Source organism: Filicampus tigris, chromosome 15 (assembly GCF_054856515.1).
Source record: "Filicampus tigris isolate MCC_2025a chromosome 15, RoL_Ftig_1.0, whole genome shotgun sequence".
Lineage (NCBI taxonomy): Eukaryota > Metazoa > Chordata > Actinopteri > Syngnathiformes > Syngnathidae > Filicampus > Filicampus tigris.
The window spans coordinates 6390982-6417240 of NC_141231.1; the positions used below are offsets into that span (position 1 = coordinate 6390982).

Here is a 26259-nt window from a genome sequence, read left to right on the forward strand (position 1 = left end):
GCAAGTCTGTTCAATTCACCATGGTATGGTACCAAACCAATGTTTTCTAATATGGTTTCCACACTTTTACTTACCATTGTAATGCAGAAGTGACAATTGTCCACCAACTAGTGTTACCATACATGAGCGTATTACTACCAAATGATACTCTGACAAAAGGCTACTGAAAATTAGGTATACGACTAAAATATTTTGGGACCCTTCACAAAGAAATTCATTGAAACTAGTAGAAACATTTTTGAAATGGTAATCTGTGCTCCTTTGCAGTCTGACTCTTTGGTGACTATAACCTGTGCAAATGGCAAATGGAACAAACAGGCATCATGCGAGCCTGTCGACTGCGGTCTGCCCGACAAATACCACGTTCACCCGGCCAATTTCAACTTCCCCGAGGGCACCACCTATGGCAAGAAAAGCACGTTCCAGTGTCGTGAACCCGCCCAGCTTGTAGGTGAGCTGCTCCGCCGTGCTCGTGCATGTAGATCGTTTTTTTAGGCTGACCTCAAACTACTTTGGCGAGGTTTGCTTGAAAAAAAAAAAAAAAAACACACAAGATGGCACAAACCTAAGTGCAATCTATTGCTTCCCTCTTGGGTGTGTCAGACAAGCAAACAGATGAGGCCTGTGTTCTCTCTTACATTGTTTGCATATTTAAATTTTAATGCACATTAGGATCCTGGTACGTTCTGCATTTTTCAGAGTCGCGTGGGGGAGATACAAAGCAAGATGACATGACATTTACAGGCTATATAACAACTGAACATCTCATGGCTGGTTCGTCAATCCACACATTAGTTCTTCTTTTTCTGACCTCTTGATCAGGTACCAACAACACTCTGACCTGCCTGGAGGATGGGCTATGGTCCTTCCCGGAGGCTCTGTGTGAGCTCCGCTGCCCAGCTCCTCCGCCCGTGCCCAACGCCGTGCTCCAGACTAAGCGCTGCAACGAGACGGGCCTCAAAGTGGGAACACTGTGCAAGTACAAGTGCAGGCCGGGCTACCATGTGACCAACAAACCAAAGAGGTAAAGAGGCAAACAACCAGTTGTTGATGAATGCATATTTGGTCTCCACAAACAGAATTTGTGGTGAATAGAAGCAGATTAACTTTCCCAAATATTCTCATTGTAATTTTAATGCCTTTCTTTAGGCGTGCGTTCAAGCGTCAGTGCACTGAGGATGGCAGTTGGCTGGAGGGGGCTTGCGAACCGGTGACTTGCGAACCCCCACCGCCCATCTTCCACGGCTCCTACCACTGCACAGACGGCTTCCACTTCGACAGCGTTTGCCGACTCAACTGCTCTGACCCGGCCGGTAATAGCGCTAATGCCGTCACTGGAGGCTCCGCCCACACGGTGAGGCTGCTGCACGCTCCATGCAAGCAGGTCTGTCCATCTCTTCCCTCTCTTTCTCTTCTTCACTGTGCCTTTTATGTGTGTGTCTACCATGACGTGTCATTTGTTAGATCAGTGAAAACATTACCTTCATCTTGGACTTCTTTCCTCTTTCTGTTTTGTAGCTTGAAGGATTTTTTTTGCAAAAAGAGACAAATGGGTGAACTAAAATAGATACACGGATAGGTGGATAGATGGACAGATAGCTAGATAGACAGTTACTTACATAGATCGAGAGATAATTACATACTTATGTAACATATACATATAATTACTAATGTTACAATTCGTTTTAAGAATGATTTCTTAATTTGGATAATTGATCATTTTAGTTTTGGTTACAATTCATTTGAAATAAAAATGTAAACATTGAGAATACGTCCGCTGATAGTGTAGTGGTACACACGCCCGAGTTGTGTGCGGGCAGCGTGGGATCGATTCCCGCTCAGTGACAGTGTCTATGTGTGCCCTGCGACTGGCTGGCGACCAGTCCGGGGTGTAGTCTGCCTTCGCCCGTTGACGGCTGGGATAGGCTCCAGCAACTCCCCGCGACCCTGTATAGGATAAGCGGTTTGGAAAATGACATGACATGACATTGAGAATACATAAAGTAATATTATACAATAAATTAGTTAATAATAAAGTGACACGGGCGGCACATTGGTCAACTGGTTAGCACGTCCACCTCACAGTGCAGAGGTCTTGTGTTCCAATCCGGCCCCGGCCTTCTCCCCGTGCCTGCGTGGGTTTTCTCCAGGTACTCCAGTTTCCTCCCACTTTCCAAAAACATGCATGGTAGGTTGATTGGACGCTTTAAATTGCCCCAAGGTGTGATTGTGAATGTGAATGTTTGTTTGTCTCTGTGTGGCCTGCGATTGGCTGGCCACACAGCCGATTGAGTAACTGGCAGCACGCCTGCGACCCTTGTGAGGATAAGCGGTTTGGATAACGGATGGATGGATAAAGTCACATATAACCAACCATGATTATTTATATTTTTAGTCATTTAAAGGAGAGGTCAATTTATTTGTACTTTTTTTACAATAATGTGTTCTATATAGCCCCACTAGTCCAAACACAGTATCCCGATTAACATTGCGTTTGTGGAATATGAATTAAGATGCAAAATCCACCAGTTTTGATCCATATCAGGGGGCGGCCATTTTGCCACTTGCCGTCAATGGAAAATACCATAACATGCTCAGGCTCCGCGGCTAAGCTTGCAAATGTCACATGACCAAACTCAGAAAACAGGTAAGACTTAATTGGTCGTTATCTGAGCCCTCAGCAACTCAACATTTTCAGTTGACGGTAAGTGGCCAAATTGATTCCCCCTGAGATGGATAAAAAACTGTGGCTTTTGCTGCTTAACTCATATTGCACAAATGCAATTTAATCAGAAATCCATGTTTAGACTCATGGGGGCACATAGAACATATTATTGCAAAGACAATTTTGGGGTTGACTTGCCCTTTAAAGATAAGTCAAAGTTTTTAAAATACAAACAGATACTGTATACTATAATTATTAAGCCTCCTAAATAATTGTAATAATTATAAAAAAATGCAAAAACATAATTAAACTTAATCAGCTCGATAATACCGCCTGAGTATTAATTTGAAGACATTTGGCGGAACAATTTGGAAAAGGGCCATGAGTTTGGTGTGGAAGAACCTAAGTGCTTTGAGCTTTTGTCCGTATTGTGTAAAACATACAATAACACACTGTAAACATCTCATATCCTATAAACACGTATCTGATAAATTCCTAACATACAGTAGATATTTAAGGAAACCTAACTTGCCCTAAAAGTACCTGCCAGCTTTTATCAGATACTCCTTACGTTGTTTTCAGGTTCGCCGACTCCCCTAGCACCCCTTAGTTTGATGCCGTTCTATTCAGAAGGCTATTGATTTCCACAACAGCCCTGCTTGCCATGGAATTCTGAAATGTATACACCTCTTAATCTGCTCGGCCTCTCAGGCCTCATGACTAGGTTGCCTGATAAAAGTTGGATTGTATTTCGCCCCCTTTCGCAACAGGATGCCAGCATAATGTCCTCGCCCTGCCTCTTGGATGAGCGTCTCGGTGTATATGTTGTTTTTGCAGGGCACAGGCTCCAACGCGATCCGCTGTAGGAAGGATGGCAACTGGACAGGATCCTTCCGCCTCTGCCCAAACATCAAAGGCCAGTGTTCTTTACCTCAAAACCTGCATTACAGCCTTCAGTACTCATGCAGACGAGGACATGGCATAGGTGGGTATGCACGGAGGGATCAGTTTTCTTTATCACAGATGTCAACTTTTTCACCATTTTGGCCCCTTTTGCTCACATTACTGTTTCCGATGGTCTCCAAGGGGGTTACGTCATTACTTGAATCTGTTGTTTTTTCTGCAAGTACTTGCGTCTTAGGGTTAACCTCAGCAAATTAAAATCTTCATAGATGCCGACCCAGGACCATTGGGGTGGGGGTGCATTTGGAGAAGGGGAAGCAGTAGTAATTAAAAAAAGGCAGAATTTCCAAGTTGCAACACATTTCCTAGAGTTGCCTGTCTTGGTTTGTATCCTCCCTTCCAATTTAGTCCCTGTCAGTCTTGGTGGTAAACCATCTAAGGTTTGAGGAAGCCTGAGGTTGAGACCCCCACAAACAATTCTCTGAAAATGTCAACAAAAATGAAAATCAAATGCAGGTTGTGAACCAAAATTGAATAGGAACTGTCGTAGCCCGCGCTTCACCCCTTCGAAAAAGAACATTTGTTTTTGGGTAATCCAGCTAACAAGCTAGGATCAAAATAATTTAATGAAAACATAATCAGTAGGAATGGGTGCTATCATTAATCGGATTGAATGATTAATGGAGTAATGAAGCAGTTTAGACAAAAGAGAGAGCACTAGATTAGTTTATTTGAAAGGGGACAGTGCAATTTCACATAACGTGAAAAATCATGGTTAAAAAAAGCCAGAATTAGCCAAACGGCTATTTTTCATTTGTAGTCCCCTGGCTAGCCATGATGTAAAAAAAAAAAAACCATTGAAATACATTTACAAAAAATAAATATAAATGGCAAGACACTAAGTCCTTCAAACATTTTATGGCTGCTTGGCTGCAATCAGCAGAGATGGTGTTGATTCTACCTAACTTGTTTGTGGCCTGAAAAGCAACATGTCACACCACGTTATTTGTTAGATGGCATTGAAATTAACATATAAATGGGAAGAAATACATTCAGGCTCAGCCATCTAAAATGAATACTGTAGAAAACTGTTTGAGCCTTGATTTTTGATAATTGATCAAGGAAATGTGATAAAATGCCCATCACTAAAACGACATAGTTGAGACATCCTAGACTCTAAAATGTGTCAACTTAGAATTTTTTTTGGAGTGTGCAAATATGAGTGTGTCTTTCTTGACGTTGATTTTCTCGTCATGTGCAGGTGAGGAGTGTGAGCTGTCGTGCAGGGAGAGCAACAACGACGTGGTGATCCTCCCTAGCAACATGACGGTGCAGGGCGTACTCAAGGAGCACTGGAGGAGCCCACACAAAGTCAAGGTACGTTGGAGGAGTGTGTTCGCCTCACCGTTGTGACAGACGCACTTGACAAAGGCCTGTGATCCACAACTCTCCTTTAAGGAATTTCCCATCTGGTGTCGACATCCTCGCTCCGTCGGTGGCAATTCGAAAAAGGCTCACGTGTGCCTGCCTTTTATCTTCTGCCGCAACCAAATGTTTTGGTTCAAAACATGGCAACCCCTCAGACATTTTTCAGAACACGGTGTTACCCTCTAGCATATTCCTAATAGTGGTCGAGCCGACTGCTATTTTGGGGATGCGCAGACAAGTCACACCTGTTCAAACGTTCAGTCAATTTACCTTGTGTCTGTCATGCAAGAATAAATTTTGCGATAAGAGTCAAATGGTGTTCAGTTTGGCTCCGGACGTAAGCTTGAGGGGGAAAGGTTTGGGTTTGGTTAGGGTTAGAGATTACAGTTATGTTTTGGGTTATGGGTTAGGGGTCATGTTTAGGATTAGGAGTTAGGTAAAGGTATTGGGTTGAGGTTGTGTCTGCTCTGGCTCACTTGGTCAAGAGTATCTATCTTCTGGTGACCAAAAGGTCAGGGGTTTGATTCCTGGTTCTAACTCTCTACTGGTAAATTGTCCTAGGGCAAAACACTGAACTTAAATTACCTCCAGGTCAGCATTGTAAGTAGGAACCTATTCTCAATTGCCTTACCTTGGTTTATTATTATTATTATTATTATGGATTTGGAGCTTGGGTTAGGTTATATAATAAAGAACATGTTAAGGTTTAGGGCAGGGTTAGGTGAGGTTTAGGGGTTTGGTATAATGGCCAGGAATTAGTGGTTAGGTGTTAAGTTTACGATTAGGGTTAGGGTCAAAATGATGTTTACTGAATTAGAGTTGGGGTGGGGCGGCACGGTGGCCGACTGGTTAGCACGTCCGCCTCACAGTTCAGAGGTCGTGGGTTCGATCCCGGCTCCGGCCTCCCTGTGTGGAGTTTGCGTGTTCTCCCCGTGCCTGCATGGGTTTTTCCGGGTACTCCGGTTTCCTCCCACATTCCAAAAAACATGCATAGTAAGTTGATTGGACTCTCTAAATTGCCCCTAGGTGTGATTGTGAGTGCGGATGTTTGTCTTTGTGTGCCCTGCGATTGGCTGGCAACCAATTCAGGGTGTCCCCTGCCTACTGCCCAAAGACAGCTGGGATAGGCTCCAGCACGCCCCGCGACCCTTGTGAGGAGAAGCGGTATAGATAATGGATGGATGGATGGAGTTGGGGTGAGCATTTGCATGATGGTAGGGCTAGGTTTAGATATTTTACAGTCACTAATAGTCATATGGATTGTATATAGCAGGGATCTCAAACAATTTATGCGGAGGCCGCTGGAGATAGGCTGGGTGTGTCTGGGCCACATCAAGTATTCCACAATAAAAGTGGTTCAAGTATTCCCCCCAAAAAGTATAACTAATCCAATCTTCTCAATCTTTTTTTAATAACAGTTCATAATATTACCGGTTCTACAGAACGTGAAGAAGATTGGTGACTCCGTCCTCACTATCATCTCTCTTGTACTTAGCATATTCCTCAGCATGTCTAGTTGAATAATGACGTCGGCTTTTTTTGAGGACCGCAACTTTCTCTATGCATTCAACATGTAGGAGCCAATGTACTCAACCAAAAAACATTCAGTTTACAAGAAATTAAATGTTCTCGCCACCAACCTTTCTCTTTATGGCAGGTTTTGAACAAGGATATCTTTTCCTTTCGCTTGGTGTCACTTGAGAATTGTTCTGCTGAAAGCTGTCATGAGCCTGTGGTAGCCCAACACACAAAATGGCCCAGGGCAATGACATGTCAAAATCGATGTGGGCCGCCCTAACATTAAACTTTGATGTCAAGTAGGGGGCCGCAAAATATCATGGCCCACGGGCTACAAGTGTGAGCCCCCTTAACACTGATGTGGAAAGAATCACACAGTTTGTGTGTTGGTGTGCTTTCCCTCCTACAACCCATTCCGTATGCTTTCAGAGTCACGCTGAGTCAGCAGTGGGCTGGGCCATGAGGACATTAAATGATCTGTTTTTCATGGATGTGCGTAATTGATATGATTTGTTCTCAGCGGTAAATTGAGACTCGCGCCTGTGTTACTGGAGGGCGCCGCAATGGATTGCGTACAAGTAAACCTGTAAAGAGATAACGGTTGAGTGCCAGAAGGTTGAGTGTGCCCTGGTAGCACAAGCTCAGCATTTACATTGTTTGTTTCTTTAGCAGGAAGTTTATGTATTCATTGTGTTGCATTTATATACAGTCTGTTGTTCTGAAGTCGTTGAAGTGTGAGTCTAATCTAATCTAATCTAATCTATCGGATTGACTTCACAAGTGTGTTGATCTTTTTCTATGATATTTTTGTGACAACCACAGTGATGGCAAACTGGATGAAAAAGTATGATAAACAGGATTTTCTTTCTGAAGTAGGCAAGCGCAACACACTTAGTGCTACTCCTACAAGACATAGTAATAAAATAAATAAATAAAATGTTCCCCCCACACCAGTTTTGCCGTTCGACACAAAGTTCTGTGAACTTGTCTATCACAACAGGACACACGAAATGAGATTGAACAATAAGGCCGCAATTTTGGTTCAAAGCAGCCATTTTGAGCAGAGCTTGTAGTTTAATTTTTTGAAACAAGGCTCACACCTGCCTATTGGGCAGACACTTTTCCATTGAAAAAATAAAGAATGCATATTACCAAAATGCACATTCAGTCTAGTTCTACTTTCAGAGGTTAAAGGACAAAGTCAACCCAAAAATGTTTTTTACAAGACTTATGTTCTATACAGGCCTGCGAGTCAAAACATGGCATTCTGATTAATTTTGCATTTCCATCTCAGACATTTTGCCACTTGCTGTCGACTGAAAATGGCATCACAGTTGCTCAGGGCTCGGATAACGGCCAATCATGGCTCAGCTTCACAAAACAGGTAAGATATGATTGGTTACCTGAGCCCTGAGCAACGGTGATGTCATTTTCAGTCGACAGCATGTGACAAAATGGCCGCCCCGTGAGATGGATAAAAGACAGTGGCTTTTGCTGCTTAATTCATATTCCACAAACGCAATATTAATCAGAATGCCATGTTTAGACTCGTGAAGGTGCGTACAACATATTATTACAAAGAATTTTAGGGGGTTGACTTCCCCTTTAACGTTGTCCACTTTAATAAGTGGTGATGATTTATTGCTTTAAACCAGTTGTAGTTCAGTTCTCGCTATGACCCACTTAGACATCCCTCCTCCTTCTCTCCCTGTGTAGCTAACGACTCTGCGCCCAAATGCACCCCCCCCCCAACCCCAAGCACCCGCCTTCCCCTTTATCAGCAAAATTAGCCTGTCGGGCTTTCAGTGGAATTAGTCATTTTCTATATGACATTACGTCGTCTCAGGTGGCGCTGAGATGGGGATCTATTTTTATGTGGCATCAGTGCCCCGGGAGGCTTGGAGCGACTGAGGATCACATACATAGCGAGGGGTGAAGCCAGGCAACCATCATGGATTATCATGATTTACGGCCCTGCTGAGAGAGGAGAAAAGGAGTGTGAGAGAGAGCGGGGAGGGGACGGAGTTTCTGGATGACATCATCGCTAAAGCAACGAGAACAAGTGGAAAGTACAGTAGGTGCAAAAAGTTTCAGCTCCCAAATGAATTAAGGTGCTCTATCTTGCACGGCGTGGCTACTGTAGGCCTCACCTTCTGCTCTACGCGCCTCCTCCTCCATCTTCCATCTTTCTCAATTGCATCGATTTGCTGACAGAGCTGTAATGACAAATAGCTTTCGTTTGCGGCCGCAAAGGAAAACCGTGTCAATTCTCTTAGATAAAGGCACACAGGGGGTGTTATTATTTGGGGGTGTTATTTGAGGTGAGGCAGTTATTTTGTCCCGCTGGGATGTGTTAGATTTATAGTGGTCTGACCTGCACTGAGAACACAGGACACTGTTTTTTTTGGAGCAGTTTGTGTGTTTGTAACAGCACTTGAGATCTTAATGGTATTTCCTTTTTCCTTTTTGGATTTAGCTTCCATAATGAAACTTTTTGTCCAAGTGTTGAAGGGTTTATTAAAGTGTAAATTCACTGAAATCCTAGAGTACAAGTGTGCTTTCCTTCATTAGTGTACTGTATTAGAATACATCTACGCACAAGCTGTCCAATGGAATATTTATATTACTGCTTTTGTATTTACTTTCCATTTGTCTTCATACAGTGGCTGAGAGCTTTTAGTCACTCAGCTGCAGTATGCGAGGCGTCTGAGGCAAAAGTTGTGTTTTTATTTTGTAATACCATATTTCCTCTAATAGACACCCTCCACATTAAGACAAATACATGCCTCCCTCAAGTAGGCACCTTCCTTTTAATCCGTCAAAAAATGAACATATATGATATCGTCTCAGTTTGTAAAAGCTATTATGAAGGATGAACTGCAAACACAAACAGTAGCACCTGCTCAAGTAAACATCATCTCGCAATTTGTGTTACAGTACTTACAATTAAACCTCACCGTCAACCTCAGCTTTACAGATGCCACGTTTACTCTGCAGGCCATGTGTGTTGGAGTGCTTGAGACCATCTTCAAGAAGTCCAGTGAAATACATTGTGATTTTGTATTTTGCTTCCGTTTTCCCCCATATAGTATCTCAGAGTTTTTATTTACCCAAATGAAGAATACCAGGACTAGTAAAGATAATCAAAAACCTTGAGGCACTTTTTTTTGTGACTATTTAGAGCATGTTGTCTATTACAGCGGAGGCCACTGCTTGAGGAAATAACATGGTTTTGTTTCTTTTTTTTTTTTTTTTTTATCGCAGGAGATTGCATTCTTTTTCATCCATGCGCACACACAAAAACGGACACGCAAACGGACACACAGATTAACTTTGCATTTGACATTTGACTGCATTGGGACTGATGTAAAAAGATTGACAGACTCCTTCCAACACCTGGTAGACACACACGCACACACACATACAAACAGACGCACCCACACATTCCATGCACAACTCCCATGAGCTGCATTTTAAGGACAAGCACAGTGGGAAAGGATTCCACACATTCTGTGAAGATACTTGAGAACATTGTGCTCTTTGCGTGTGTGGTTTCCCCTCTTGTGCTCTCAGCTCCTTGACCTCAAAGCACCCTGCTGGACACCCCACCCCTATGACTGGTTTAGTTATATATTTAAAAAAAACACTATTACAACTATTATTAGGTTCTATCTTGTCAAAACCAATTGTTTTCACATGTGTTTTGATGTAGACACGGTCACTGTAAATCAAAAGCAGCCATAAATATGAAAAGCGTACATGAGTAGCACATAATAACTTTTAATAGATCCTTTTGGTATACTGTCCATGCATGTGCGTGTCTTGATGTTGTTTGCAAAAAAACATGTTTTATTTACTGTTCTTTTTTGTTCTCCGTTCTAAACATCTTAATTGATTCTTCACAATGTATCTTACAGAGTATTGTCTGTACAATGGGACTGAAGTGGTATCCACACCCAGAATTACTCCACTGCTTCAAAGGATGTGAGGTAAGAGAGTGTTCTATAAAAAAAAAAAAGTAGCCTCTTTTTTCATGTAAGAGCAGATTTTATTTCAGTAGAAAACTCCCAAACAAATAAGTACCAAACCAAGGTAAGATAACTTTTATTAGTACCACAATGGGGAATGTATATATATATTTTTTTAAAAATGGCTAAACAGTATAAAGTGAGTGATCAGAACTTAACAGCTTTGGCTGTTCTGAAAACAAACAGATTCCAAAGACTAGCCACATTTAACATTTTAAAATTTTTATTTTACTATTTTCTGACAAGGTCAACTACATTTCCATGACAAATAGGGTCCAACATTTTTGGGTTAGATTGACCTAAAGTTCCATAGAATATAAGGCCCAAGTTTTTTTTTAATACAGTATGCACTGTAAGTAATTATTTTGCTTTTATGTGATAATTAAGTAATTCCACCAAATTCAACCAAAGATTTACTCACCAACTATTTGAGGTTTTCTTTGGGGACCAGCAGAGGTCTGCAGACCACACTTTGAGAAACATAGCCTTAGCGACAATCAAGAATAACAGAATTTTTTTAAGTATTCATTTTTCTTTTACCTACAAACTCCACCTACAGGGGTGAACTGTAGTTGACTTAAATCCAGACAGCTAGTCATTACCATGTAGTCCACTGCCTTTAAAGTCTTTATTTTATTTGGAGGTCAGACTGAGGTCATCAGATCAAACACCGTCTGTCTTGTGCAAATGTGACGTTCACAAGTGAAGGAATTCCCCTCCACTGTATGGAAGAATTATATGATGTGCGCACTTTAGACCAATTGGATATCCTGATTGTTAACTCAAGTGGAAAGGGTCGGGCCAACCCTATAAATCTCCTCATAGGAGAGATTTTTTTCCCCTCCTTTTTTTGTACTGAATACTTTATTGCGTTCTCGGTCAGATTTATGATTCTGGTCCACAAAGGGCCAAACAGAAAAAAAAAATCACATTAAAAGATAAAGGTTGTAAAAAGGCATGTATTGCGTGCAGGACACTACCATTAGCACAATCATATCAATATGATAGTACTGAAGATGAGTGTTTTTTTTTTTAACACAGCCATTCATGGGAGACAACTACTGTGATGCAGTAAACAACCGAGCCTTCTGTAACTACGATGGGGGAGACTGCTGCCAATCCACTGTCAAGACCAAGAAGGTTAGACGCACCATTGTACGGCACATGAACTCAGTTTCCTTTTTTTTTTTTTTTTTTAGATTACATGTTACCATTGGCAAGCTTCAGCACTGTAAATAATATAAAGTACTTTTGAAAGAAAAATATATTGGAGGCAATATGTTAAATGAGAACTGTTATGCCCATAAATCCTCGTCTTGGACTCCCTCTGGAGTCATTTTGCCTTATTGATGGTTGCCAAAACTCATTATCAATACCATACTGGCACTTTAAGAAGCCTCTGAGTTCATACCCTGTCTGCAACAAAAGTTCACTTTCCGTCCCCTGGGTATGGTTTGGAACGGTAAACCCTGACCTCAACTTGTTTCCACCGCAGGGTGTGTAGGCGAGATGACGCTAGTCTCGTCAGCTACCAGCTACGCAAATTATGTGACATCATAGCAACGAGACACGGCGAAACTTGCCGATGAATCCACTGAATCCACTACATCCACTGTACTTTACTTGATCGGTTATCTTTTTATTGGGGGGCGTTTGATTGGCTATCTTGAAAACGTTTGCAACTTGAAAAGCAGAAAGAGAAAATTGCACACCATACCAAACTATATCCTGTGAAACAATGACATCTGTCAGTTGAGGTGCCTCGGTTGTCATCAGCATGTTCATTGATGAGAGAAAAAAAGTGATTGACTACGTAGGATTACACTGGTACCTCCAGTTCAACCACGATTCAATCTATTGACGCTGGTCGAAGTAGCAACCTACTAAAATGAAACTTGTTACATTGGTCTGCATGACATCACTGGGCTACTGTTGATCATATCTGAATCTCACGACATTGAAGCACACATAACGCTGTCCAAAACTGACTTGGATTTGGTCGTTTTTTGCGTCTTGGGTCCATCTATGCAGTTTTGACAATGCTTGTCCTCAGTAGTGTCACAGGTGAGCTGGAGCCTACCCCAGTTGACTTCTGGTGAGAGGCGGGGTGCACCAAGGACTGGTCACCAGCCAATTGTAGGGCACACGTAGTCAAAGACATTCACACTCATGTTCACACCTATGGACAATTTACAGTCTTCAATGAGTCTAACACACACGTTTTTGAAATGTGGAAGGAAGCTGGAGAAAACCCACATAAGCACGGGGAAAACATTCAAACTCACAAACCCTTCACGATACCTTCCGGCTAATGTTCCAGTTTTTCATTTCTTCTTGTACCACCGTCACCCTTTCGCAAAAAATAAAATAAATGTGCAAAAAGCCACAGGAAAAAGTAGCACACTCATATTGGCTGAAATGAGGTCTACTGAACTCTTAGCGGCAAATGAATGTCAGGGTACCACTGTATCAAATTTGAATCTTCGAAGCAGTCAATAATCCTGAACATATGTTGGGACCAGCCATTCAAGGTTCAGGTTTTGACTGGTAGATGGTGAACTGACTTTGTTTTTAGCTGCGGTTGTAGCATTCAGACCTGTGAACATTCCTTTGCAGTCCATGTTATTACCCACATTCATAAACACTCAACATTTTCTCGACATTTAGGCAGTTGTTAACGTTTTTGCGGTTGGCTGCATATGGCAAAGCGCTCGGTTCTTGTGGTAGCAGCACTCTTTAGTGTAGCGACGGGCTTTGTCTGGATCACACTTAGCAGTTGTTGGCAAATGGCATGATTGGAAGTGTAGTTTAGCTTCTGCACTGCAACATCTGCTTCTCTGGTTTGGCCTCTCCTTCTGAATTTGGCGAGGGTCTGAAGTTGTACTCCTGGCATATCCATCTGTATGTCTGGCTACATTTATACAGCAGTCTATGCATCTCCCTGGATATTTCACTGTGTCTGACTAGGAAGCCTCTTTATTGCCTCTGGTGAATTAGAATGTACAGGGAACATCGTGCGCTTTTCCGACGGTACAATTGAACATCTCGGGACTGCTTCATGTCCACTTTCACATTTCAGTGTAGTTTACAAATAAGCCGTGCTCACAAGCAGTATTTTTTTTGAGTGACTGCTACTTTATTTTTTGGCCATGGTCTGACCAAGGCATTACCTTTGAAGGGGAGCAAGGTATGGAAACAGCAGTGATCAGATCTGTGTTACTTTTCCAGAATTATGAATTCCCTCGTTGCAAATGTCGTTAAGTTGAATGTAAGGATGCAGAATTGGATCATAAGTGGCCAAATACGTCACCTTAATAAATGTTTTAATTGGTGAGCAAAACACTCTCAAGTCATTTTGACAGAGGGAGTTATTACGGCAACTCCAGTTTGCTTTTCTAAATCATTTTCACAGGTATTCTACATTGGCATTGTTTGAAGACAACTGTTTACTTTTTCTTTTCTCAAAAGTTTGGCGTCTTGTAAGACATGCCTGTGATCCCTTCATTACTCTTCAAAAATGGATGTTAGGGTGAGGAAAGCTTATTGTTCATAGGGGTTCAAAGGGAAATTACCATTGGTAAGAACCATCCACTCTCCCCGTGTCTGCGTGGGTTTTCTCCGGGTACTCCGGTTTCCTCCCACATTCCAAAAACATGCATGGTAAGTTGATTGGACACTCTAAATTGGCCCTAGGTGTGATTGTGAGTGCGGTTGTTTGTTTGTCTCTGTGTGCCCTGCGATTGGCTGGCAACCAATTCAGGGTGTCCCCCGCCTACTGCCCGAAGACAGCTGGGATAGGCTCCAGCACGCCCGCGAGCCTTGTGAGGATAAGCGGTGTAGATAATGGATGGATGGAAGATCCATCCACCTTAGATACTGTTGCCAAGTCCGTCAAGCTTTTCAGAAAAAAACTTGACATTTCCAGTGTCTGCATTCTCTGGAGTAACATTATTCAACGTTTGGGGGAAAATACAAGACTTTTAGTAGCAGGCAGAATGGTGGACATTACAGTGCAGGAGTAGGACACTTCGATATACAGATTTCAGAGAACTACAACATTGCCCAACAATGTAGGATGACAATATCAAGGAGCTGGCTAGGTCTCTATTTACTATTACAATCAATCAAAAGATCAGAAGAACAATTGGCCTATACAAAGACTGCTACCAGGAGAAACTTTCGAGCACCTTGGTCTGCGCTGTTGAGCATTTTCATTGTCTGCAGTCATCACCTGCAATTTAAATGGCCCATTTTTCAGATGGCAGAAGACAGGGGTGTTCCATGCTCATTTTCTTAGTTCATTCTACAAATAAACAGTGTTAATTTTTTTTAGAAGCATGGTTGCAGGCTGCAGTCTGTGAACCATAGCCTTTAGCTGTTTGCTTAGCTCTTGCTAAGCCCGTACTTCCTCTTGCAATCCGAGTGCGACTGGGGATATACCGCACTGCTAAATGTCAGCGCAAGACCGGTTTAAAGCTTAGTACGCCTCATTTAAAGTCCTAAACAAGACATAGAAAACAAGTGTTAAGAAGTGTTCAGACAAAACCAGCTGGCTCCAAGTGCACCTTCGTCCGGATTGTGTCGTAACATCAAAGATGCAGACAGTGCCAACTGAATCAAATTCTGAAAGTCTGCCAAGTCAAATATTTTTATGTATATATCAAGAATCTAGTGTAATGTATGCCGATTTACATTCGATTTTTCACTTAGAGGCAAAGGACGTGAAGGACGGTGAGTCTCCAGCAGAAGCATTACAATAGGATGAATGCCCCTATAAAGCGACTGGCTGGAAAACTATCATGTGCTTTGTCCAAGCCACTTTATTTGATTTAAAAAAATATATATATATATATTTTTTGTTTTCTTAGTCAATGCACACTCTGAATGGACAGCTAACAGATCATGAGGAAATATTCCTGGATTTGACAAAACATGTATTGAATTACAATCGCTGACTCCCCCTTTGAGTTCTGGATGAGTTGATGTGTATTATTCCAGCCCCAGGAGCTTTGAGGGTGCAAGGTCTAGCTGCATGTAAGGTCACCTCTGGATCTAGCGTTAATAGTTGCAAGCTGTCAGTTGGATTTGGAGAGGATGAGAGTAGGCAAGCGTATGGAGGAATGCCTTTTGAGGGTTGCCTCCACAGAACCCCCCTCCCTTTTTTTTTGTTGACCCCCTCCCTTCACATCCCAATTTTGGAAGAAATTCCTCTCCTGGATGCTTGACGCAGTATGGAGAGGGCAGCAATTATATAGTTATATGACTTGGCCTCTCTAAAACAACTTTTGCTAAATGAGACTATATGTTTTTTCTGTCTGCTTTGGTGGTCGGCTCTTGAGTTGCCTCCCAGTCTCTCAGCGCTGTTTACAGCTCTCCGTCTGGCACAGGAATGCTCAATACGCGATTTGTAATGTGTCATGACTGATGTTTGTGTCCAAGCTGATGGTCCAGCATTGCCAGCACTGACCACCTCACTTTTACTCTTGCTTTCAGCCACAGATTATAATTCAAACCATTCCGTACTTCTGAAGTTACAAACAGAGATAATGATGATATGGGCATTTGAAATATAAAAAAATATGTTTGCCTTCACTTATGTCTTGAATATGTTCATTTGTTAAAATGTCTGAGGTCTACAGCCGCACAGAGTATTCAGTAGTTGTGTTTCGGCAGTGGTATCCAGGGTTACTTTCCTACCTTCTCATGTTTTTGCCAGGCTACTGCAATCCCCTGTAATTGCCAACAATTGAATAAACAGCATCTCGCCATAACTAACTCAAATGCCAACTCTGGTGGTTGAGGGCGTTTAAGTAGGACGAGACTTGGGGATAATGTGAAAGGGGATTGGGGGTTTTCTCCACAGCTGAGCAAAGGTAGTTGCACACCAGTGAGGACACACTCCCCTCTGTTTGTTAGCCATTTTGGCAGTTTGCTGACGTTAAGTACCAGCACTTATGTAGTCAAACAGAGTTATGTGTTTTTTGTTTGTTGTTTTTTTATTTTATTTTTTATTTTTTGCTCCAAGGCTGCCATTTCTACATATTAATAAGTTAAAATACAGTCTTTCCAATTCTGCCCCTCTTATATAAGTGTTTGTTGCATGTAACGTTCGGATTCTGAAATGATCATAAAATGCGCCCCCAAACACGGTATTCTGATTAATGTCGCATTTGTGGAATAGGAATTAAGCAGCAAAATCAACACGATTTTGCCACTTGCTGTCAACTGAAAATGACATCAGTTACTCAGAGCTCAGGTAACAACCAGTCATCAAGTCATGTTGTCTGAGTTTGGTTTGGAAGAATAGAAATTACTGGTCCGTCCATTCCTAGGTTATTATAGTTCACGAAAACTAACGAAGTAACTAAAACTAAATTTGAAAAAAACATTTTCATTCAAGTTTTAAAATAAAAAAGTGAGTGCTTTTAAAATGGCAACTAACTGAAACTACATTGTATGTTATAAAAGTAACTACAATTATAATTAGAGCAAAAATGTCCTTCGTTTATGTTTTGTCAATTAATTCACCAACACCAACTTAGCTCTACTTGGCTTGGTGTGGGAGGCTCAATTTTTCAGCTTTGAAATAGTACAGCTGGCAACTGCCAAAACAGTGCCTCGTTGAAAGCATCAGTTGGAATGGGTTACAAACAAACACGGCTAAAGCAACATTGAAAGCTATTGGCAATCCCCTCTGTTCTTGTAAATGTGACTCTTAGCCACATTGAGGAGATAAGTTGAACCCAGAGAAGACTGAGGGCCGTTGCAGCCAAGCGGAGACTCGTCGTGTTCTGACCCAAGCCACAGCAACGGTCTAGTTTAATGATAGCATATATGTTTATTTCAGCCATTTCAAGACGTGTATCTTGCTACAATACTGCATCAATGATAAATCTGCTGGACCAGAGTGGTTAAGTCAACCATATGGTATTGACTTACAATGCTTGGTGCACTGACAGAGTAGTGACTAGAGATTTGTAAGACCTCGAGGTAATGTTTTTCCCTCCAATGTCTTAGACTCAACTGTGAGTAGATTGTATAAAAGGCATTCATATTCCACTAATAACTAGAATTACGGTAGTATAAAGACAGTTCATTCAACAATGATGGTTTTAGATGGCTTCGTCCACGCCAAGAACTGGGATACGCAGAATTTCTACTGTACAATGAGGGGAAAAATGTATGTTTTTGCTCCCACCCTAACCTTATCTTGTACATAGGTTTTAAGGAAAGGGGTTTTCACATAATTTCAAACAAGGGTCATTGGGCATATAATGGTTGTTAACATAGATAACTTTCATGGAGATGCCATTGAACCAGTTCACACCCAATGCCCCTTAAACCATCACCTTGCGAGTAGCTGGTGGTCAGTACAGAGTTTAGTCCACCTGCAGCCCTAAGTGGGTGGGACTGTCTGCAGCAGTCGAGAAAATGGGTAGATTGTGCAGTGTAGGTTATGCAGTAGTTTGCATAGCTTAATATTTGTGCAGCTCCCATTCGCGTTTTCCTTGCTGAGCTGACTGGCTGGCGATCAGTACAGGTGGCAGTCCATCTGAGTTTACCCTGTAATGATTTGAGGAAATGAGTTAAACAGTTTTTACATCATTCCTGCCCAAAACCAATTATTTCCCAGAAAACGTTGACATACCTTCTTCCTGAATCGTATACCTTAGCACATTTTTAGAAAACAAGACAAACATTTTGGGGTGGGAAAAATAAGAAATAACACTTTCTTTGCATTCCCACCATTAGTGTTTACTACCTTGGGACAGTGGGTAACAAAACTGGCTTTTATGCAGCAAGTGTCGAATTAGATTCTGGTCAATGGCCCTCATACGATCACCCTGAGACTGACTATTCGTATGTCATCCATCAGTAGACAAGATGAATGGGGAAGCCACTAGCTGTATAGTGGTTCAAATAGTTTAATGTGTGCGTGTTTGTTGACTTAGTGGGCCATTTGCAGTTACCCTGACGATTGACTGGTGATCAATCCATTTTTTATTCCCTCAGTCTGCCGGAGTCGAGATCGGCATCTTTTGTTTTGTTGTGCGTGACGCACCTTTCCAGAGTGTGCGCAAGCGCTCTTGTACACTATCTGCACACCTGGAAATGTGTTATGACTGTGTGGTTGCTTGTGTTGGATTGGCGCCCCTGACGCTATGTCCTTCCCTTGCCCTTGAAGCAGCTTTTGTGTCTGAAAATCTGCAAGCATATCAGTCAGCAGAGTCTAAAGCCACCTTTGATAAAGTCCAGTCAAGTTGGAGTACGAGACTAGCCTTACATACCCTCCGCCCTCCAAGCAATGACTGACACTCACATAGTCAACTGAAATGAGAGGGACGCTGTGTTATTTTGACCTGGACCAGAGATGGAAGGATGAGGTTCTGACAAGGTCAACAACCACCAGAATGTCTTTCATGTAGCACTTACTGGGTGTCCCCCACTCCGCCCCCACCCCCAGGCCTCCCTCTAGCTCTGGGATCTGGGGCCCCGGGCCCACTCGGCCAGCCAGCTATTTCCCAGCCACCCTGAAGAGAGGCCCTCAAGTCGGGGCCAGATGTGGCAGCTGGCCCCGCCACCCTTCGGGTCAAGGTCAAAGGAAAACAGTTCAAATTTGCCACCCACCATCATTCGATAGATGCAGACGTAAACCTTGGATGGAAGATAAGCCTTGGATGGAAAGCGAGGTGACGTGAGGAAGTGGGAGTGGGTTGTGAGTAGGAGCAGAAAGATAAACCAAAGCGAGACACTAACTAAACTGAAGCCGGGAGCTCTTGGCCTCGTACAGGAACACACATCACACCGTTGACAGCTGTTTCTGATGAGAGTCCGGCCCCCGGTCTCGTAAAAATCATCCCATGTAGGCGTCATTTTCTTAAGCGGGTCCAGGGCACTGCCCACTCTATCCACCTGGCCCTCACATGAAGAGCAGCCTGTACGCACAAACAACTTCTTTTATACACCAAGAGAGTGTCATACTCATTCACTTTGTTTCTTTCATGAGTTACTACTGGGGTTCAATTGATTGTCATTCCAAAGTAAGGTACATCCTTTGGTACCCAGATTGGGCTAAGCAGCAAAAATTCTGCATACATTTATACTTAACTACATTACGCGAGTCTTGTTCCAATGGAGATTTAGTACAATTCAAGATGAAATGTAAAGCAAAACAACATCTTTTTGACTAATTAAAAAAAATATTTTGCAGTTTATAACTTTGTACTGTATGTTGACTGAATTTATCCCACTGCCATTTTGTTATGACGTCCCACACTTAATGAAATGATAAAAAAAATACTTTGACAATTAAGTTATAGTGCTAAAAGAAAAAGTCGCAATATTATGAGAAAAGCAGAATATTTCGGTTGGAAAATTCTACCAAATAATTCAATTTGAGAGAAAATCTTTAATATTACGATCATAAATTTGAGGATGGTTGATAATTGCCTTTTGTTGTGCTTTTTCAAGCCTTTATCTCAGGGATAGGCAACTTTAATGATGGGGGCTACAGTTTTTCATCAACACTACCAGGGGGCTACATACCATGCACTTTCTGACCAGTTTATGACAAAAATGCCATTTTAAATATGGACAAACTATGTGCACGTCTGTTTTTTTGTTTTTTTTTCATGTAAAAAGTAAGTCAACCCAGAAAAGTTCTTGACAAGAATATGTTCTCTGCAGACCCATTAGTCTAAGCACAGCATTCTGATTAATATTGCATTTGTTAAGTATGAGTTAAGCAGTAAAATCCACCCATTTTAGTCTATCTCAGGGGGCAGCCATTTTGTGGTTCTTGTGAAGGAAAACAATCTGTTATGTATGTTGGTAGAGATTGGCCACTTTTTGGTGCCCAGAATACAATGCGGCATGCAATGCTGAACTTTTTCCCGTCATAAGGACATTAAAAGGATTATTGTGTAAGTGTGTTTATGTTACCCGTAGTTTGTTCAATGTGTGTCTTAATTAAATGTCCGATTAAATTTATGTTGCACGTTGTTAACATGAAACCGTGACTGTGACTTTAGTATAATACAGTAAGATCCTGGTTAATCAAGTGTAAGGCTACAATAAAATTAATTAATCATTACCTCTTGTCTTACCAGGACATGTTAGTGTGCTCTTTCTGGTGATAACGCAAAAAATCCTCTTTCTTCTCCATGGTGAAAGACTCTCCTTTAACTTGTGTGGCTCAAAAACACCACAAAATCACTAATGCCTGACAGCATCCCTACATTATTTTTCTCTCATGGCAATGAGCCAGTAGAAGTGCTTCAAAGCAATGTCTGCTGTCTAATGGCATTTTTTGTAATGTTCAAAAATTAATTAAGGGGCCACATGCAAGTCTGCTGACCAACAGTTGTTATCCTTAATCTAACTAAAGTAAAAATAAAATAAGTACGATTCTGACTCTTAGCATTCTACAATTATTACCCTTTGGCCTACATTGTTACATACAATATTTCTTGAAATAATGAAAACGAACATAAAATTACAACTTTATTATTATCTCTTTACAATATTTTTCCAATGTGGTCCTAAGACTCCCTCATGCTTTGCGATCCAGACCAAGTCAACTTTATTCCGTATTTTCAACTCAATGAAAGGAGCGGCCAGTCAACTTTCATTAATGACACTTGAACTAAAAAACAGCCCAAACTCTGTGGTGTGTCAAGATGGATTAGTCTTATTTTAACGTCTGCATTGAATACTGGGAACCATTGTATAAAAAAGTTCACAACCACTTAACCTCTAATAAGAAAAAGTGATGCTGGCAGCAGACCCCCACAGTGTGAGCTGATAACTCCCTTTTTTTTTTTTTTTTTTGCACGAACGTGCCCTCAGTCTGCTGTTTGCCTTTGCATGACTTGGACCACATGTGTTCCTGGTTTGGCTGAGGAGCAGTTTGTATACCAAAAAAGATGAAACCGGCCCCCCAGAGACGCCGGTAGACAAGGTGGCAGCAGCGGCAGCTGGTGCTGGTGACGCATTCTCAGTGTTTTATCCGGTGACGTTGAGCACCGAGAGTGAAGGCTACTGATCCTATCATCGTATTTTAACCAATCAATATACTATTGTAACATAGTAACATGCATCCATCCCTCAATCCATTTTCTGTAACGCTTGCCATTATTAGGGTCATGAACATGAGCCTGAACCTAACTCGCATGTTTTTGGAATGTAGGAGGAACCCATGGAAGCACATGGAGAACTCCACACAAATTCAAACCCAAACCTCAGAGCTGTGATGCAGACATGCTAACCTCTACTCAATGCCCTGTAACAAATTGGGAAAATTGTTTATTTCCATTCATCTGGACTGAAATGATGACATGTTTGAAAATGTCCTGAAGTCTGAAGGTGCCCTGAAATGCTCTTTGAGTACCGACTCACCGGCTTGACACAGTTCTACTGCACGATTGCTGTTTTTCTATTTGCCAAAGAAAATACTACCAGGTTCCCTTTTCAAGTGGTGTAAATCAACACCTGTGATGTTAATTTTAACGCCGGCAAAGTGTCTATATGCAGCCACACTACTTAGTGTTAAAGTAACATTTATGAAAGTGTTAAATGTTCAACACCCAATAGTGTGTTGCAGCAACAAAAAGTAGTGTTGACACAAAACAAAACATTACAAGATTTCAATTACGTTTCAAAACAATTCAAAAGTTTTTTTTTAATTAAATCCATTTCAGAGAGCTCACACAAAACAACAGTAGGTCACAATATATGTTCTTTCATCATTTTCATGTGAAAATTGCCCATCGTGATGCCAAAAAATGAGGTCAGACACACCGATGACAGCAACAAATCCTCCTCAATTTTAAATGCATTCGGGTAGACATCAAAACCTGTAATAACAGTTTTGGTCAATAGAAATGCCTTATCGTCATTAAGGTGTGAACACTTTCAGTTCCATAGTTTATCACCCAAGAGCTAGTGGCATTTTGCTCTCTTCAATGCAATATGTTTTTTGCAGTTTGGTGGCAAACCGACTGGCCCGAACCGAGGTCAATTGGTACTGTGCCGTGGAAAAGTGGTATAAGGGTATTTGTTTGCTTTTTTCTCTCCTGCTCAGGTGATTCCATTCCCCATGTCCTGTAACATACGGAACGAGTGCTCCTGTCGGGATCCGAACGCCACAGAGAACAAAAGAGAAGAGAAGGTCCATTCCCTGGGGTGACCAAACCTACGAAGGAAGGGGGGAGGGGGCGGGGGCTGAGGGAGGGCCTCAACTTCCAAAGACCCTTTGCTCCAACACTACACCCATCGTGGCCGAGGCGACACCCCCGCACCCCCTCGATCTTCATCCTCCATTTTCCTGCACATGCTGCTTTAACAGGCATACCTCTCCGTCCTCGCAACCCCTCTGCCTCCACATCATGAAAAGATCGAGAAAAGACGACGGGACTCACGAGACGCCACTGAAAACTTCATCCCTCAACTAAAAGGAAAGTAGCCTCACAGTACTGTATCATCATCATGAAGCAACATGGAGAGAATTGTGAAAGATCTATTCAAAAAAAATGAAAACCTAGGCAGGCCAAGGTATTGTAGCATGCCTTTTATTCAGTGTCTAGTTTAGTGCCCTAGCTTGACAATTACACGATGAAAGCAAATCCAAATGTTTAGTGTGTGTGTGTGGTGCGTGCGTGCGTGTATCTGTGTGTGTGTGTGTGTTGGGGAGGGAGGGGGAGGAGTGGTTGTTGGATCGATAATTATAAATATGAAGGAAATGAAGACACATGTTTCTCAGACACGTTTTGAAGGCATGAGGTTTTGGCACGAGTGGTCAGACATTCTGTATCTGTTTTAATTTCAGTCATGTGTTTCTTCATCGGCACATCAGAGGTTGGAACTCGCTTGGTGGGAAACGATATAGCCTCATTTACACTCCGCAGAGTCCACACACAATAACTGAGATGAAATGAGCAAATAGTCACAGAAACGATCAAGTAATTACCCTGCAACCGCAGAAACAATATTCCCATGCAACGTCTTTTTTTGTTGTTGTTGTTTAAGCAAATCTCAGAGCGTGTAATGAAAACAACGTCCGTGCGGCCTCTGCTACTGCATCTGCTGCTACTCGACATTTTGCATTGTAATATCCTCAAGGGGAGGCGGACGGTTTATGGCTTTTATCTGTTTTTCGCTCACACGTGCATGTTCACGGGCAATGCTTTACAACCTTGTACATCGACCATGACTTAAGGAATGTCACTGAAAACACCTCACTTTGCAGCACTCGATTTTAGTTCGACTATGATCAATTTTTCCAACCAAAAAGCTACTAAAAACTCAAAAACACCTCAGCTCATTTTTAGAACGCAACCGTTATGATATCATAAAATTTAGACCAGGGATGGGCAACTTAAATGCTGGAGGGGGCCAGAGTTTTTTTCAGTAAAATATTCCGTTTTGATATCACTATTTCAAAAGATTGTCGCTAGAAAATGGCATGAGATAAAGGCACACTGTAAATGTTGCTTGGTGCAATTTTTGCTAGTTTGCCACTCAAAGGGTGAATTCAATGTGGACAAATACTAGCAAAACACGTGCTCAGTTTTGATAATCTAGTTTTCAATGGATGTATAAAAGATCCACTATCCTAAGCCAACAACAATATAACATACTGTATTTTTATTTTCCAGTGCAAGGGTCTCTCGCATAAAAAACATTCAATAATGGCACAGCAGACATCAAGTGCAAGAACTCAACTGACTCAAATTGCTAATATTATTGAGGTACTATGATTGTTCTTCAATATCATTTCAAATTTGCAAGAAATTATTAGGCCTACTCATGTCGTACAGTAATATAGGGCAGTATAAGACCCAGTACAAGCGTAACTAAGACAAGTCTGCTATTCGCATATTTTTTTACATCCCTCTTTTTAAAGTATTTTTTTGTATTTTTGTTTTTCCATTTTTTCCTGGATTTGTTCCCCTCATTTGTCCCAGGTTTTTTTTTTTTGGTGGAAAAATACTGGCTATTTTTCAAGAGTTTTTGACAGTTTTTGTACACACACATATATATATATATATATATATATATATATATATATATATATATATATATATATATATATATATATATATATATATATATATATATATACATATATATATATATATATATATATATATATATATATATATATATATATATATATATATATATATTGTATATGTTCCCCCCCATAAAAAAAAAAAAAAAAAGATCAAGGGGCCACTCAGAGTGTGATCGCGGGCCACCGCCAGTTCGCCAGTTGCCCATACCTGGTTTAGACATACAATAAAGTGGCTGGATGAAAACAATGGACAATCGGTACTTATCGGTACTTGTGATGGAACAACATTTGTAAATGTACACAAGTATCTACAATATTTTCAATTTAAAAAAACAAATCACTGGATGATGATCCTTTGCTGGGTGTTTTTAAGTGCATTTGTTTGTTGTAGTCTGCATTTTATTTTAGCTGAACTATTTCCCGACCAATTCACCTTTCGCTAAGACCTGACCCTTCTCCCACCCCTCCCGTTAGTTCAGTCCGTCAAGCTTCTGGAACCAACACAGCGCTTCCACTGTCTCTGGTCACAGTTTTCAAAGAAAAAAAAAAGACATTTCAATCTCACTGGCTAAGCTTGCTAGTGCTGCAGAGGCTGATTACGACTATATGGATAACCTCATTTCTTTATCCAGACACATTTATTTTCACGACATCATTTACGAGTTTTTAGTTTTGTTTTAGGGAAATGAAAACAAAATCTTTTAATGTGTTTCACGGTGAACCTTAATTACCTTTTAACCTCATGTTAATGTTTGTTTTGCAGGAACAGCAATAATGTTTCTGGGTCACTCTGACCCAGGGCATGTTTAATTATCCAAACATATCAGAAATGAAAGAAAATCAAAAAACATTGTTTGTATCTCATGATTAACTCCATTACCAAATATTACATTGCATAAACGTGAACGTTTTGTATCCCAAAAAACGACACTTGAATATTTTATTTCTTTAATTGGTCAATTTGACCTCAATGTAAAAGCATTGTTGTACAGACCAGTACCATATGCAGAGGTTGAACCTATGTTCTTCGCTGTGATTGGCCAGTTTTAGCGAAAGGGTGAATTAACCTCATTCTTTTCTCTCGTTTCATTACACACACACTATCGGCCCACGTTTTGCTGCGTCGGTTAGGTTACGATTGCAACAGGACTAGGACCTCTCATTGGACTCACGTAAGGATGCTAAAGCATTCCTCACCATCCTGATTAGTCAGGAAATATCATTCACACACAACAGGCAAGTGGCAATGTTAAGACTGATGATGGCATTGTACAGACAGTGGTACAGACATAAGGCACACAGTCGCGAGGTATTATTTTCCACCCCCCCAAAAAAAAAAAAATACAAATTAATATTTTGTAAATATTACTTCTCAATGGAGGGGAACATTATCTTTTTCATGTATTTGATTTTTACCAAATGTCACATTCAATTAGTGTTTGTAATAATGACCTCAGTTACTGCACTTTTTGAGTTGCCGTCTAAGGGGAAAAAAAGTATGTCTTTCAAAAAAAAAAAAAAAAAAAACTGTCTAGAAGCTGCTATTTTCCACATGGTCATCTGAGACAAACTGTATGATATTTGATATTTGGTCCATTTGCTTCCTGTGTGTTGCTTTGACATGACCTTTTCCCTTACCTTTT

At 41.2% G+C, this 26259-nt stretch overlaps 1 protein-coding gene across 2 annotated transcripts in view; it reads left to right on the forward strand.

The window, feature by feature from the left end:
- Window positions 1–24618, forward strand: part of pappaa (pregnancy-associated plasma protein A, pappalysin 1a) — a 100537-nt gene extending 75919 nt beyond the window's left edge. Inside the window, exons 15-22 of one of the 2 annotated variants that reach the window (XM_086054144.1) lie at window positions 268–451; window positions 823–1024; window positions 1150–1384; window positions 3503–3650; window positions 4830–4945; window positions 10432–10503; window positions 11584–11682; window positions 22625–24618. In XM_086054144.1, the coding sequence (XP_085910270.1) occupies window positions 268–451; window positions 823–1024; window positions 1150–1384; window positions 3503–3650; window positions 4830–4945; window positions 10432–10503; window positions 11584–11682; window positions 22625–22729 (1161 nt within the window). In that variant the 3' untranslated portion in view covers window positions 22730–24618. The remainder of the gene's footprint in view (window positions 1–267; window positions 452–822; window positions 1025–1149; window positions 1385–3502; window positions 3651–4829; window positions 4946–10431; window positions 10504–11583; window positions 11683–22624) is intronic. The other variant, XM_086054145.1, reaches the window with a different exon arrangement.
- Window positions 24619–26259: the final 1641 nt, after the last annotated feature.